The 12,758-nt window shown below is 44.7% G+C and overlaps 1 protein-coding gene across 2 annotated transcripts in view; it reads right to left on the bottom strand.

Annotated features, from left to right (window-relative positions):
- Positions 1-12,758, bottom strand: part of DIXDC1 (DIX domain containing 1) — a 98,412-nt gene that overhangs the window by 82,967 nt on the left and 2,687 nt on the right. Inside the window, exon 2 of one of the 2 annotated variants that reach the window (XM_025356275.1) lies at positions 12,238-12,330. In XM_025356275.1, the coding sequence (XP_025212060.1) occupies positions 12,238-12,294 (57 nt within the window). In that variant the 5' untranslated portion in view covers positions 12,295-12,330. Of the gene's footprint in view, positions 1-4,413; positions 4,771-12,237; positions 12,331-12,758 lie in introns of those variants that run through there. The other variant, XM_025356273.1, reaches the window with a different exon arrangement.

The raw sequence follows: 12,758 nt of genomic DNA, 5'->3' as shown, positions 1-12,758 counted from the left end.
TTTGAGACAGAGTCTCACCCTGTTGCCCAGGCTGGAGAACAGTAGCAGGAACGTGGCTCATTGCAGCCTCAACCTCCTGGGCTTCAGTGATCCACCCACTTCAGCCTCCCAAGTAGCTGGGCTCCCAGGCATGCATGCCACCATGCCCAGCTAATTTTTTTTTTAATTGTGGAGACAGGGTCTCACCATGTTACCCAGGCTGGTCTTGAACTCCTGGGCTCAAGTCATCCTCCTGCCTCAGCCTCCCAAAGTGCTGGGATTATAGGTGTGAGCCACTGTGCCTGGCCTCTTCCTATATTTCTAAGGGACTGCCAAGCAGATGAATCTTAATGTGAAATTTCAATTTCTACTTTTCTACTTGGAGGAAAACTGGTAGGGAAAGTCTGCCAGAACTTATGTTCAAAAGGTTAAGGTTCAGACTACAGATTTCCTGTCAGCCATCATTTTCATAAACCATTCCCCCAACTTTCAGCCTCCCAGGCCATTCACACCACACCTGGGCCTACGTTCACTCTTCCCCACAAGTAAGATTTCTGTATCACCTCAATTTTCCCAAGTTTGACACTCTGAACATCTACTGTGGCACAATCTCAGCTCACTGCAATCACCACCTCCCAGGTTCAAGCAATTCTCCTGCCTCAGCCTCCCAAGTAGCCGGGATTACAGGCATGAGCCACCATGCCCGGCTAATTTTTGTACTTTTAGTAGAGACAGGGTTTCACCATGTTAGCCAGGTTGCTCTCGAACTCCTGACCTCAGGTGATCCACCCGTCTTGGCCTCCCAAAGTGTTGGGATTACTGGCAGGAGCCACAGCACCCGGCCTATCTCTTCTTTTAAGAAATGGGTCTCGCTCTGTCATCTAAGCCGGAGTGCAGTCATCAGTCATGTGCGGTCACAGCACACTGCAGCCTCTAACTCCTCAGCTCCAGTGGTCCTCTTGCCTCATCCTCTCAGGTAGCTAACACTGCAGGCATGCACCACTGTGCCTGGCTACTTTATCTTCATTGGTCTGTGAGCTTCAGTAGGGCACAGACTGTATGTTATTGAACTTCTATGTATTTCCAGAGCCTGGCACAGTGACTGGCAAACACAGTAATTCAGAGACTGTCCCATGAATGACTGCTTGCATGCATGTACCAGACGAGCAGGGAAAAAAACTGGCCTCAATGAGCAGATGGGTTGGTAAATGTTCAGTCCTTTTCATATCAGTACACCCTATCTCTCCCTATAAACTCCTTGGAAGCAGGAACTGAGTGTTTTTCAATTCTTTTATCCATCCCCTCTCAATAAATTACTGGTTTATGAATAACTAATGAATAACTGAATAAATGAATGCTTATTAGCCAAACCATATTATAATCTCAGGTCTCTCAAAACCTCCCAACACAAGCACAAAGTTGTTTTTAAAGAAAGTTCAGCCCCCCAAAAAACACTTGCAGAAATTCATGTTGGCACGATTACAACATTCACAGGACAACACCAATACCAAGTGGCAGAGAAAACAAATAGCTTTGAGGCAGATGCAGATTGGGGAAACTGTGATCTATAGGAAGCCTGGCCAAGCCATAGGAAATGGGGGATGACAGCCAGGGTGGCAGTAGCCAAAACTTGTGGATAATTCGCCGTCCAAATTAACCATGCCATTCAAAGGCATTGCATTGAAAGCACTGACAAGGATCAAATCTGTGAGTTATTTGCCAGACATGTTGAGGCCAGGGCTCTGTGTAGGAAATGCAGTAAGAGAAAATTCTGTCATGCATGGCTATACATAGTGGCAAAGGATTGAGAACAGAAGCCAACAGTGGGTAGAGGGAAGCCAGGATTCAGAGGGCAGGGTTTCTCTCTGCTGCAGGGTTCCCTTATAATTAACCAATTAAGGCCAAAGCTCCATTTCCTGTGGCAGTTTTCTCTGCCATAGAGAATGAGGTCACAGCCCTAACTACACAGACCTATAAAGCATCTGGGTGATGAAGAATAGCTTTAGATATACTTGGATCATTCCCAGGAGGTGACTGGATACATGTGTGGTATTCGTAGCCTCAGTAGGAATTCTCAGGAGAATTAAAGCGTATTCTGACACTAGCTTTACAATCCCTGTTTACATCCTTATCTCAAGGACTCTAAAAAAATAAATGGAATATTACTGGATCTATTAAGCAACCTTAGAGGCTGGAACAGGTCAAATAGGGCCCCATGGATACTAAAATAACCAATTACACTATTGTTCAGTAGCACTAAATGTAATATTGTACGTAAAATGAATTATTTAATATAGAATGTGAAAGAATCATTTAAACTGTAAGAAACCATTCAAATTTAACATATTACTGTTATTGTTATTTAGATGATGTCAATTTTTCAGAGAAACCAAAAGTACTCATTGGCTATCAGAGTTCAAATCTAACAGAGAGGAACAGATGTACATTAGCTTGTGGAGGGGGTGGAGGGAAGTTTACAGGATGGGTGGAAAAATCAAATATCAGAGAAGGAAAAGAGGCACTACTGCATTATTCTAGGGACCAATTAATTAAAAAGTTATGCATCTGTGGTTTTTATGAAGATTCCATTACCACCACAAAAACATGATTCTCCCATTCCCCTTTTCCTTTAGGCCCTTATGTTTTTCAAGAATTGGAGGTCAGTGGATATTTATGGAAGCACCAAAGCATGAAACAGACGGCCAAGCCTCTTAGTTTACGTGGCTCTTTAGTCGACAGGTTTCGAAGTGAAAATGAGCAGAAAACAAAGATTAGGACCAGCTCTGTGCTGGTTTCCTGCTCCTAAATAGACAGTGGGACCATCAAGAGCTGAGTTTTTTTGTTGTTGTTGTTTTAAGTTGGAGCAGGAGGTATAAGACAACTAAAAGAGCTTCTGCCACAATTGGTGAATGAGTCAGACTTACGCAGCTAAAGACCAGGGGCAGCCCAAAGGCAGAGAGTGAGAAAAGAGGAACCAGAATATGGGAATCACTCAGAGGTAGGCTTCCTGGCTCTTCTGTGTTTCAACTCTTAGACTATAGCTCTTTGTTAACAATCCCCTTACATGTGTTCACACAGGAATGATGCAAAGATGAGGTGCCCTGCAGTGCAGACAGGATGCAAGCTCCGCCCCTCAGTGAAGGCTGTGATACCCCTTGGCCAAAGGAAAATTCCAACTCGGTTAGGTTTGGACAGCATTTCTGCAGTTTTCCTCTGTGTTAGGAACAACGCTAGGGGATGGGGACCAGAAAGGGGGAGTGTTCTGTGGCAGGTCAGGCTGCAGAGCTTCTTAATTAGAAACAGGAATTAAGGAAGGAGGCTGTAGTGCAGCCGCAGAAATAAAATCTTATACACGAATTCATGAGAATGGTTATTTGTGTGGAAAAGGCTGGAATGGGTGGGGGGAACCAAAGGCACTTCAGTGTTGCCTATGATGTTCATATTTAAGAGGACAATGTATTCATATGTTGAGTAAAAACTGATTTTTAAAATCTTAAATTTTAGAGAGTCACAGAGAGAAGAAAGAGAGAGATGGAAGGAAAAGGAGGGAGAGAGAAACGAAGAAAGGCACAACTAACAGCGTAGGTTTCCCTGGATGCTGGGCTAAGACAACCCGCAGGAGTAGGGCTTGGCTGCAGTGGAAGACATATGGGGCAATCTTGAGGGGGAAGCATCCCAAACCAGAACTTCCTGGGTCACAAGAAAAGCAAATGCAATAAATAGAATTGTAAGAGAAACAAGTGGAGAGGAAATGACCCCTTGTCGGCCCTAGCCCATCTTGCCTGTCAGACTGAGGCCCCAGTTCCTCTGCTCTCACATGGACGGGTGCACACGCTGGCTCCCTGGGATTGGGCCCAGGACCCAGGTCCCCTCTCGCTCAGTAGCTCCTCTCAGACAACCACGTCCTTGATTGCAGAGAAATCTACTGCCCCGGACTCAGAAAGAGATTCAGACATGAAGAGGGCACTTCACATGGACCATCTACAGTCCCCTGCCCTCTCAAACTTTCTACCAATGCAGTACCACTCCACCCTCCCTTGGCTCCGCTGGTTAGCTCCTGATATAGATGAGCACTTTTGCCAAATATCCAGGGATTCCCTGAGGATTTCCTTGGGGAGAGAAACTCTAGGGAGGATGGAGACCCCCTCTTCTGGAAGGAGGTGATTTCTGAATTTGTGGTCCTGTCCTCTTGGGCTCAGGTAAGCAAGCTATCAGGGAAGGTCATGGCCCAACTTAGCTGTGGGCAGGCGGCCCTTCTGATTTCTCCTGGTTCACCCATCTGCACTGCAAGTACCACCTTAGCCCCCTTGGGGTTCTGCGGGCAATTTGCTCTGGGGTCCCCAGAGGATGGGGGAGGAAGAGGACCCTTTCCGGAGACTGGGCGGGTGACGCTGGGGGAGGGGAGCTGAGGAGTGGGAGGAGCAGGACAGTTACCTCATTGAAGCCCTCCTGCAGGACGTCCAGTAAGTTCCCTCGGGTCAGGCAGGCTAGCATTGTTCTTGCTGGGGGCTCCCCGGGCGGGGTCTCCAGCCCGGCGGCCGCCGCAGCCTCCTCCTCCTCCCTCTGTACACAAAGGCTCTCGGCTCAGCTCATTGGGATCCCTCCGGAGTCCCGCATGCCACTTACTGGAAACCTAGACTGGAGCCAAACTAGCGGCTTGCACTGGGCATGCTCACACGGGGGCCTCCGCTGGAGGGGCCCGGCGCGGTCGCGGTTCCTATGGAAACAGCTGGGCGCGCACTGGGTGAAGCGGCGCTGCCGGGCTGCCCGGAGCCCCGCTTTCCTGCGGGAAAGCCGCACGGGCAGGCGGGCTGGCGAGGGCGCGCGCTGCACGCCCGCACGCACGCGCACACACACCCCCCGGGCCGCAGCACGGGCGTGTGTGCGTGCGCTACAGACATACACACACACACACACACACACACACACGGATTTTAGGCAAACGTTCTGCTCTATGTGCGCGCTGCGTGCGCGGACACACTCACACACACACACACACACACACACACACACACACGTTGACAAACAGGCGGCCCGACTGGTGTATGCCAGCGCTTGCAGCCGCGCTTGCAGTCGCTTGCGCGCGCGCACACACACACACCCCAGGCTTGCAGGCGGGTGTGCCCGCGGGGAGGGTGCGCAACACACACACACACACTGCTAACTTAAGGCCACAAACGGCCCACCAGAAGGTGGGTGGGAAAGGGAGTGAATCATAGTATTTTCCCCAGACTAACCGAAAACAGCAACCTTTTTCCACATGGGCCCTGGACAGTGAGGTCAAGTTAAAGAAGAGGAAGCAGAAGGGAAAGAAATAAGAAAGAGAAGAAGGAGCAGAGGAAGAAAGGGGGAAAAGAGGATAGAAAGAACTTTAGTTATTGATGGTATCAGAACACATTCAATAGAACAGTGCTAAACATCACACAGGATCACAAAAGAAACATCAAGGATGACCAAGGCTTTTCCAAAATTTTCCTATTTCATTCTTTATAAAATAACTGCTAAAATATACAACCCATATTTTAATGTGTTTTAAAATAAATGGGTTTTAATTAAAATAAAGACTGCAAAACTGTCCTGGTGCATTTGAAAGAGTTAGGTAAAAAGCTTCCTCAAGTGAAACAGAAAGCTATTCTAGGCTGTTTCTAGCTATTCGAGTCATAGCCTTGATTATTTATTTTTAGGAATACTAGTCATTTGCAACTCAGTGCAAACTCTTGTTTCTATAGGAAAACTGGAAGCTGAAAAAACATTCATTTTACATTCCACCTCGTGATCCCAGATGGAGAGGAAGGGTTTACAGAGCATTAGGGCTCAGAGAAGGTCAGGGCCTTGTCCAAGGACGCAGCCAATCGGTGACAGGCAGCTCAAGGATCTAGGAGTCTACACTCATGATTTTCTGGGAGGCCCAGATTCCTCCTCAAACCCTGATTAGTACCTTAGCAAGAAAAGTCAGTATTGGCTCTTATTCAACCTAACAACCTCTTCAGGTCCTTAGAGAAAAAGAAAATCCTTACCAAGAGCAGCCAGGCTAGCAATATCATGTCTGAATGTCTAAAGCTGCTCAACACACAAATGTTTCTGAAAAAGAACACATCGCCCTGACCACAACAGGCAGGGGGCAGAAGGCCAGCACAGGTGTTGAGTGGCAGCTGCTGGTTGAATGTAGTGGGTTCAATTCTGGCTAATGCTGAGGAAAAGCTACACCAAATCGTTCTAAACCTGAGCAGCCCACAAGTCTGAAGACCACTGTCCTTCATAATCTAGCCGAGGAATTGAACTGCCAAGAACTCCCTTTGGCACTACCACACTTCATGGTGTAACACCCCCAGAGAGTCACTGACCCATGTCAATTCAACAAGTTCCTTTATAAAGAGAAGCATGAAATTTCCAACAGCACAGACTTGCATGCAACACATCTACATGCATAATGATGCAAAACCAAAGTACCTAGTTGGTGGATCCCTGGGTAGAGGATCCTGACTGGTGGAGAGCCCCTCATGCTTTATACACAGAGCAGAAAATATTGAGACATCAGAGGGAGGTCCTGCTGACAGTTATCTATGCCAGAGGTCAGCGTTTCTCAAACAACAAGTCTTTGATCAAAGTAGGATCTGTGAGCTCAGTATTTCTGGAAAAAGACTTACGAAATCACTGAATTTTAAAGCTCCAAAACATTTTGGCCCCACTTCCTTACTTGGCCCAACTCCCTTACATCATAGAAGAAGGAACCAAGGCTAGGAGAGGTGCTCACAGTCACTCAGCAAGTCAGTATGGAAACTAAGATCTGAACCAGAGGGCTCTGAGGTCTGGCCCTGTGCTCTTTGCACTGCCCATCACAGCATGCTGGAGGAATTAAGAGAGAATTGTAGTGAATTGATTTTAAAAAATGTATTATAAGGCATATCGTCCAATATTGCACTGTTCCCTAGTCCATAACTATATGAACCACATATTCTAGAGCAATGGTGTTCACCAGAACTGTCTGTGAAGATGGAAATGTTCTATATCTATGCTGTACAATATAGTGGCCACACATGTGGCTATTGAGCACTTGAACTACAGCTAATGCAACTGTGAAACTAAAATTTTAATGGCGTTTAATTTTGATTAAAATAGTACAATCTCAAAATATTCATTCTATTGTCCCCCATATGACTATTAAGATGTGTTCCAAAAATCATACTATTTTACATACAGCCTGCCTCTCACATTTGGAAAAAGCACAAAAGTCCTGTCAGACAATATAATGTCCTTTTTTTTTTTTTTTTTTTTTTGCTCAGAAGAGATGTTCATGACAGTTATCTTAGTTGGCCTTACAAAGTGGCTCAGGTGAAGAACTGAGCTTTCGCTCCAAACAACACTAACATTTACTATTCTTTCCATCCTCCCGATCCCACCGTGTTATAATATCCACATAAGAGCTGGGAGAGTATGCGGGTAGCTACAAGAACTAGGAATAACTGGGACAAAGATCAGGCATCCCATAGTGTTTGTATGTGGGGAAACTGCAAGCAGTCTGGGTAGCTGGATCCACTCCCGCTGCTGCAGTGTGGTCATTCACTCTGCCTGGAAACAGAGGCAAAGAAACCCAGCAAACTGCTTTCTGTATATCTCTGCCACGCTGCCTGATTTCTGAACTTATACCTGGCTTCCTCAGTCCTGCATTATTTTGGCAATAATGGCAGATACTTCCCCCACAAACTAAACGCTACCCAAATATCTATATATAACAGTAATAATAGCAAAATTGAGCTTTTACTATGTGCCAAACCCTGTACTCAGCACTTAGTATTAGCTCATTTGACTGTCACAATTACCATAAACGGTAGGATTTTTACACATAAAGAAAGAGAGGTTTGGAGAAGTAATTTGTCACAGACCCAATAGCTACTAAATGGTGAAGCCAAAGTCCAGGTTCTTAACCACTATGCAATACTTTCACACGAAGAATGCAACATTACATTCCATAAGAATGCAAGATTACATTAATTTTTACTTGAAGGAATGAATGAGCCAGTGGAGGAAACATTAATCACTTCTGTTAATAAACAGAGTAAGATGTTAGCCTAAGTAAGACTTTGAGCCTTAAAACAAAACCGTCATTTGGTAAAAATATTGCCTGTGACTTCTCTCTGTGTAAAAATAAGCAGGGTGAAATTCAAATCTATATAAAATTTAACACAACTATTATGGACAATAATTCATGACTATAAAGAAACAGGCAGTTTGAATAAACAAATAATTACAATTGTCAATAAAAATATTTTAAATAACCCTAGGAAATAACGTCTTTTTTTTTTGAGAGAGAGAGAGAGACAAGATCATCTCACTCTGCTGCCCAGCCTAGAATGCAATGGCACCAAAAAAAAAAATACAAAATTAATACAAAAAAATACAAAAATTAGCCACTCATGGTGGTATGTGCCCATAATCCCAGCTACTCAGGAGGCTAAGGTGGGAGGATCGCTTGAGCCCGGGAGGTTGAGGCTGCAGTGAGCCGTGACTGCACCACTCCACTTCAGCCTGGGCCAAGAGTGAGACACTGCCTCAAAAAAAAAAAAAAAAAAAAGTCTGGGCGCAGTGGCTCACGCCTATAATCCCAGTACTCTAGAAGACCCAAGGCGGAAGGCAGGCGGATCACCTGAGGTCAGGAGTCCAAGACTAGCCTGACCAACATGGAGAAACCCCATCTCTACTAAAACTACAAAATTAGCCGAGCGTGGTGGCACATGCCTGTAATCCCAGCTTGAACCTGGGAGGCGGAGGTTGTGGTGAGCCGAGATCACACCATTGCACTCCAGTCTGGGCAACAAGAGCGAAACTCCGTCTCAAAAAAAAACCAAAAGAAACACTAAACGGTCTAGCATGTTCTATACTGTGTCATTTAGCACTTAATTATAGGTAATTTAGGAATGTGATTCTTTACCACTTTTACTGTATTCTCAAGCCAAATATAAATAATTTTTAGTATCCTGTATTTTCCTCTCATTCATTCATACATTGTTTCATTAAACATCCATTAAATAGATTCTGAGCACCTCTTATAAGTCATTATATGCCAGGTCTCATTATTTTAGCAAAAACTTGAATAACTGACAGTTACACATAAATATACACATAACGCATGGGGCAAGAAACAAGACTGGAGGGAAGAATAGTAAAAGGAAGACTAGTAAAACTGAGAATCCAATAACTAGTATGTGAGGAAAGAGTATACATGGTGAATATGACAGACTGAGTGGGCAGAAGAAGGGAAAAAGACAGAATGGTGAAAGACTAGAGTAGGATGTCGCCAAAGTAATCACCAGATGCTAGTGCTTAATATAAACCACACCAAAGCAGATATGTGAAAATATTCTACATGATTTTTTTAACCTATTCCTGTGTTATGGATTTTTTTTTCCTTTTTTCACATGAAGTTTTAAAATTCACATTTCAAAAGTTATCTGCCACTGGCCAGGCGTGGTGGCTCACGCTGTAATCCCAACACTTTGGGAGGCTGAGGCAGGAGGATCACTTGAGGCCAGGAGTTCAAGACCAGCCTGGCCAACATGGTGAAACCCCATCTCTACCAAAATAAAAAATGAAAAAATTAGCAAGGCGTGGTGTCCCATGCCTGTAGCCCCAGCTACTCTGGAGGCTGAGGTGGGAGAATTACTCAAACCAGGGAGGCAGAGGTTGCAGTGAGCTGAGATCATGCCACTGCACTCCAGCCTGGGCACAGAGTGAGACTCTGTCTCAAAAAAAAAAAAGTTTGCCAGCTGTCCTGTGGGTGAGTATTATATTAAGACTAGCGCCATCTGGTGGATATTTTGGAAGTGACACTTGAATTTCTCTATGACAGCACTGAAAATGCACCCCTATGCCTCTGGGCTAACAGTTATCAGGTGTCAGAGCTCCACATCAGTAATTAGACTAACATCAAATCATCTTTCCGCAAGATGCAAGGTCTCTTTACAACAGGTAGCCTGATTTCTACCAAGGACCTAACTCCTGATGTCCAGCTGCCTTCTGAAAGATGTATACAAAATCTGACGCCACAATTCTTTTACAACGTAATTTATTACTTTAAATGTTGCCAGTCTTTGATGTCGTCTTTTCAAATTTATTTATTTTATTTTATTTTATTTTATTTTTTGAGACGGAGTCTCGCTCTGTCGCCCAGGCTGGAGTGCAGTGGCCAGATCTCAGCTCACTGCAAGCTCCGCTTCCCGGGTTTATGCCATTCTCCAGCCTCAGCCTCCGGAGTAGCTGGGACTATAGGCGCTCACCACCTCGCCTGGCTAGTTTTTTGTATTTTTTAAGTAGAGACGGGGTTTCACTGTGTTAGCCAGGATGGTCTTGATCTCCTGACCTCGTGATCCGCCCGTCTCTGCCTCCCAAAGTGCTGGGATTACAGGCTTGAGCCACCACGCCCAGCCTTATTTATTTATTTATTTATTTATTTTGAGACGGAGTCTCCCTCTGTCGCCCAGGTTGGAATTGGCACAATCTCAGCTCACTGCAACCTCTGCCTCCTGGGTTCAAGTGATTCTCCTGCCTCAGCCTCCTAAGCAGCTTGGATTACAGGCACCCGCCACCACATCCAGCTAATTTTTTTTTTTTTTTAAGTAAAGATGGCATTTCACCATGTTGGCCAGGCTGGTCTCAGACCTCAGGTGATCCACACCCCTCAGCCTCCCGAAGTGCTGGGATTACAGGCATGAGCCACAGCACCTGGCCTGACATAAGTCTTTAAAAAATCTTTTTTTGAGACAGTGTCTCACTCTACCGCCCGGGCTAGAGTGCAGAGGCACAATCACAGCTCACTGCAGCCTCGACCTCCCAGGCTCAAGCAATCCTCCCACCTCACCTTCAGCCTCCCAGGTAGCTGGGACTACAGGTACATGCCACCACACCTAGCTAATTTTTAAATTTTTTGTAGAAACGGGGGTCTCGGCCAGGCATGATGGCTCACGCCTGTAATCCCAGCACTTTGGGAGGCTGAGGCGGGTGGATCATTTGAGGTCAGGAGTTCGAGACCAGCCTGATCAATACGGTGAAACCTCATCTCTACTAAAAATACAGAAATTAGCCGGGCATGGTGGTGGGCACCCGTAATCCTAGCTGCTTGGGAGGCTGAGGCAGGAGAATCACTTGAACTCGGGAGGCAGAGGTTGCAGTGAGCCAAGATGGTGCCACTGAACTCCAGCCTGGGCAACAAGAATGAAACTCCTTCTCAAAAAAAAAAAAAAGAAAGGGAGAAAGGGGGGTCTCACTGTGTTGCTCAGACTGGTCTTGAACTCCTGGCCTCAAGTGATCCTCTGGCCTCAGCCTCCCAAAGTCCTGGGATTACAGGCATGAGCCATTACCTCACCTGATCTGACATAGTCCTAAATAAGGAAATTAATTATTTACAATGTGGGGGGCAGGGGTGAGGGAACCTAAAAGTCCAACAACAGAGAAGTGGTTAAGAAAATTACAGCCATTATAATGTTTGCCAAACGTGCCCACATTAAAACAAAAAATTTTAACAATTTTATGTTAACGTTAAGTGAAACAAAGCAAGTTAAAAAGTTTGCACAGCATATGATCTCATGTTAAAAATATACTAACACAGTGAAACCCCATCTCTACCAAAAATACAAAAAATTAGCTGGGTGTGATGGCACGTGCCTGTAGTCCCAGCTACTAAGAAGGTTGAGGCAGGAAAATTGCTTGAACCCAGGAGGAGGAGGTCGCAGTGAGCTGAGATCGCGCCACTGCACCCAGTCTGGGTGACAGAGCGAGACTCTGTCTTTAAAAAAAAGAAAAAATATATATATATGTACATATGTGTGTATGTGTGTGTGTGTGTGTATACAGAAAAAAAGACTGCAAGAATATTTTCCAGAATATAACAGTGTGCTTCTGGGTGGGAGAATTATGGTTTGCAGTTTTCAAAATCATAGTTTGCAATATTTTTCCAATGCTCTGTAATTAACATACATTATTGCTATAACAAACTTTAAATATTTTAAAAATGCATATATTCTGATTAATTGCTAGAATTTCTCAACCCCTGCCTCATTTTATTAATTGCAGAAAAAGATGAATCAAGGTCCAAGAGAGCTATTAATAGAATTTCCACAAGAAGGAAAAGCAAAAAAATAAGACAAATATATTAAAATTCTGTTTCAGGATCTGAGTCCTGATGGAGAAATCCCCAGAAGTAGAACCGTATTGAAATTCCAGTAACATCATCACGCTTTTCACAACAGTACACCAAAAACTTACAGAAGGCTCTGTTGGCAGCAAGGAGTTAGTAAATCTCATAACCACTTGGGTCCCCATCTTCAAAAGTCCCTAGAAGAGATGAATCAGGGCCACCTTAAAACAGGAAGAATAAGAAATGTACAAAATAACAGGCCAGGAAAAAAAAAATTTAAAGCTAAACTAACCTAGTTGGGGCCAGGCCCCTCCCCAAAACCTACCAACTTAAGTCATCTTGAAGTATCGGAAACAGGACCCTAGTTAGCAGGAAGTCCAGCTGAAGATATTACAAGCACAACAGGGCTATCCCAGTGGCATTTGAAAATTTTTTTTTTTTTTTTTTTTTAGAGAGATAAGGTCTCGCTCCGGCACTCAGGCTGGAGTGCACTGGCGCTGTCATAACTCACTGCAGCCTTTAACTCCTGGGCTCAAGAGATCCTCCCACCTCAGCCTCCCAAGTATCTAGGACCACAGATGTGCACCACCACACCCAGCTAACCCAGTGGCATTTTTTTTTTTTTTTTTTTTTTTTTTTTTTTTTTTTT

The sequence above is a fragment of the Theropithecus gelada genome, chromosome 14, assembly GCF_003255815.1.
Source record: "Theropithecus gelada isolate Dixy chromosome 14, Tgel_1.0, whole genome shotgun sequence".
Lineage (NCBI taxonomy): Eukaryota > Metazoa > Chordata > Mammalia > Primates > Cercopithecidae > Theropithecus > Theropithecus gelada.
The sequence above is the reverse complement of the archived record's forward strand: the minus strand, read 5'-3'. Positions and strand labels throughout refer to the sequence as shown.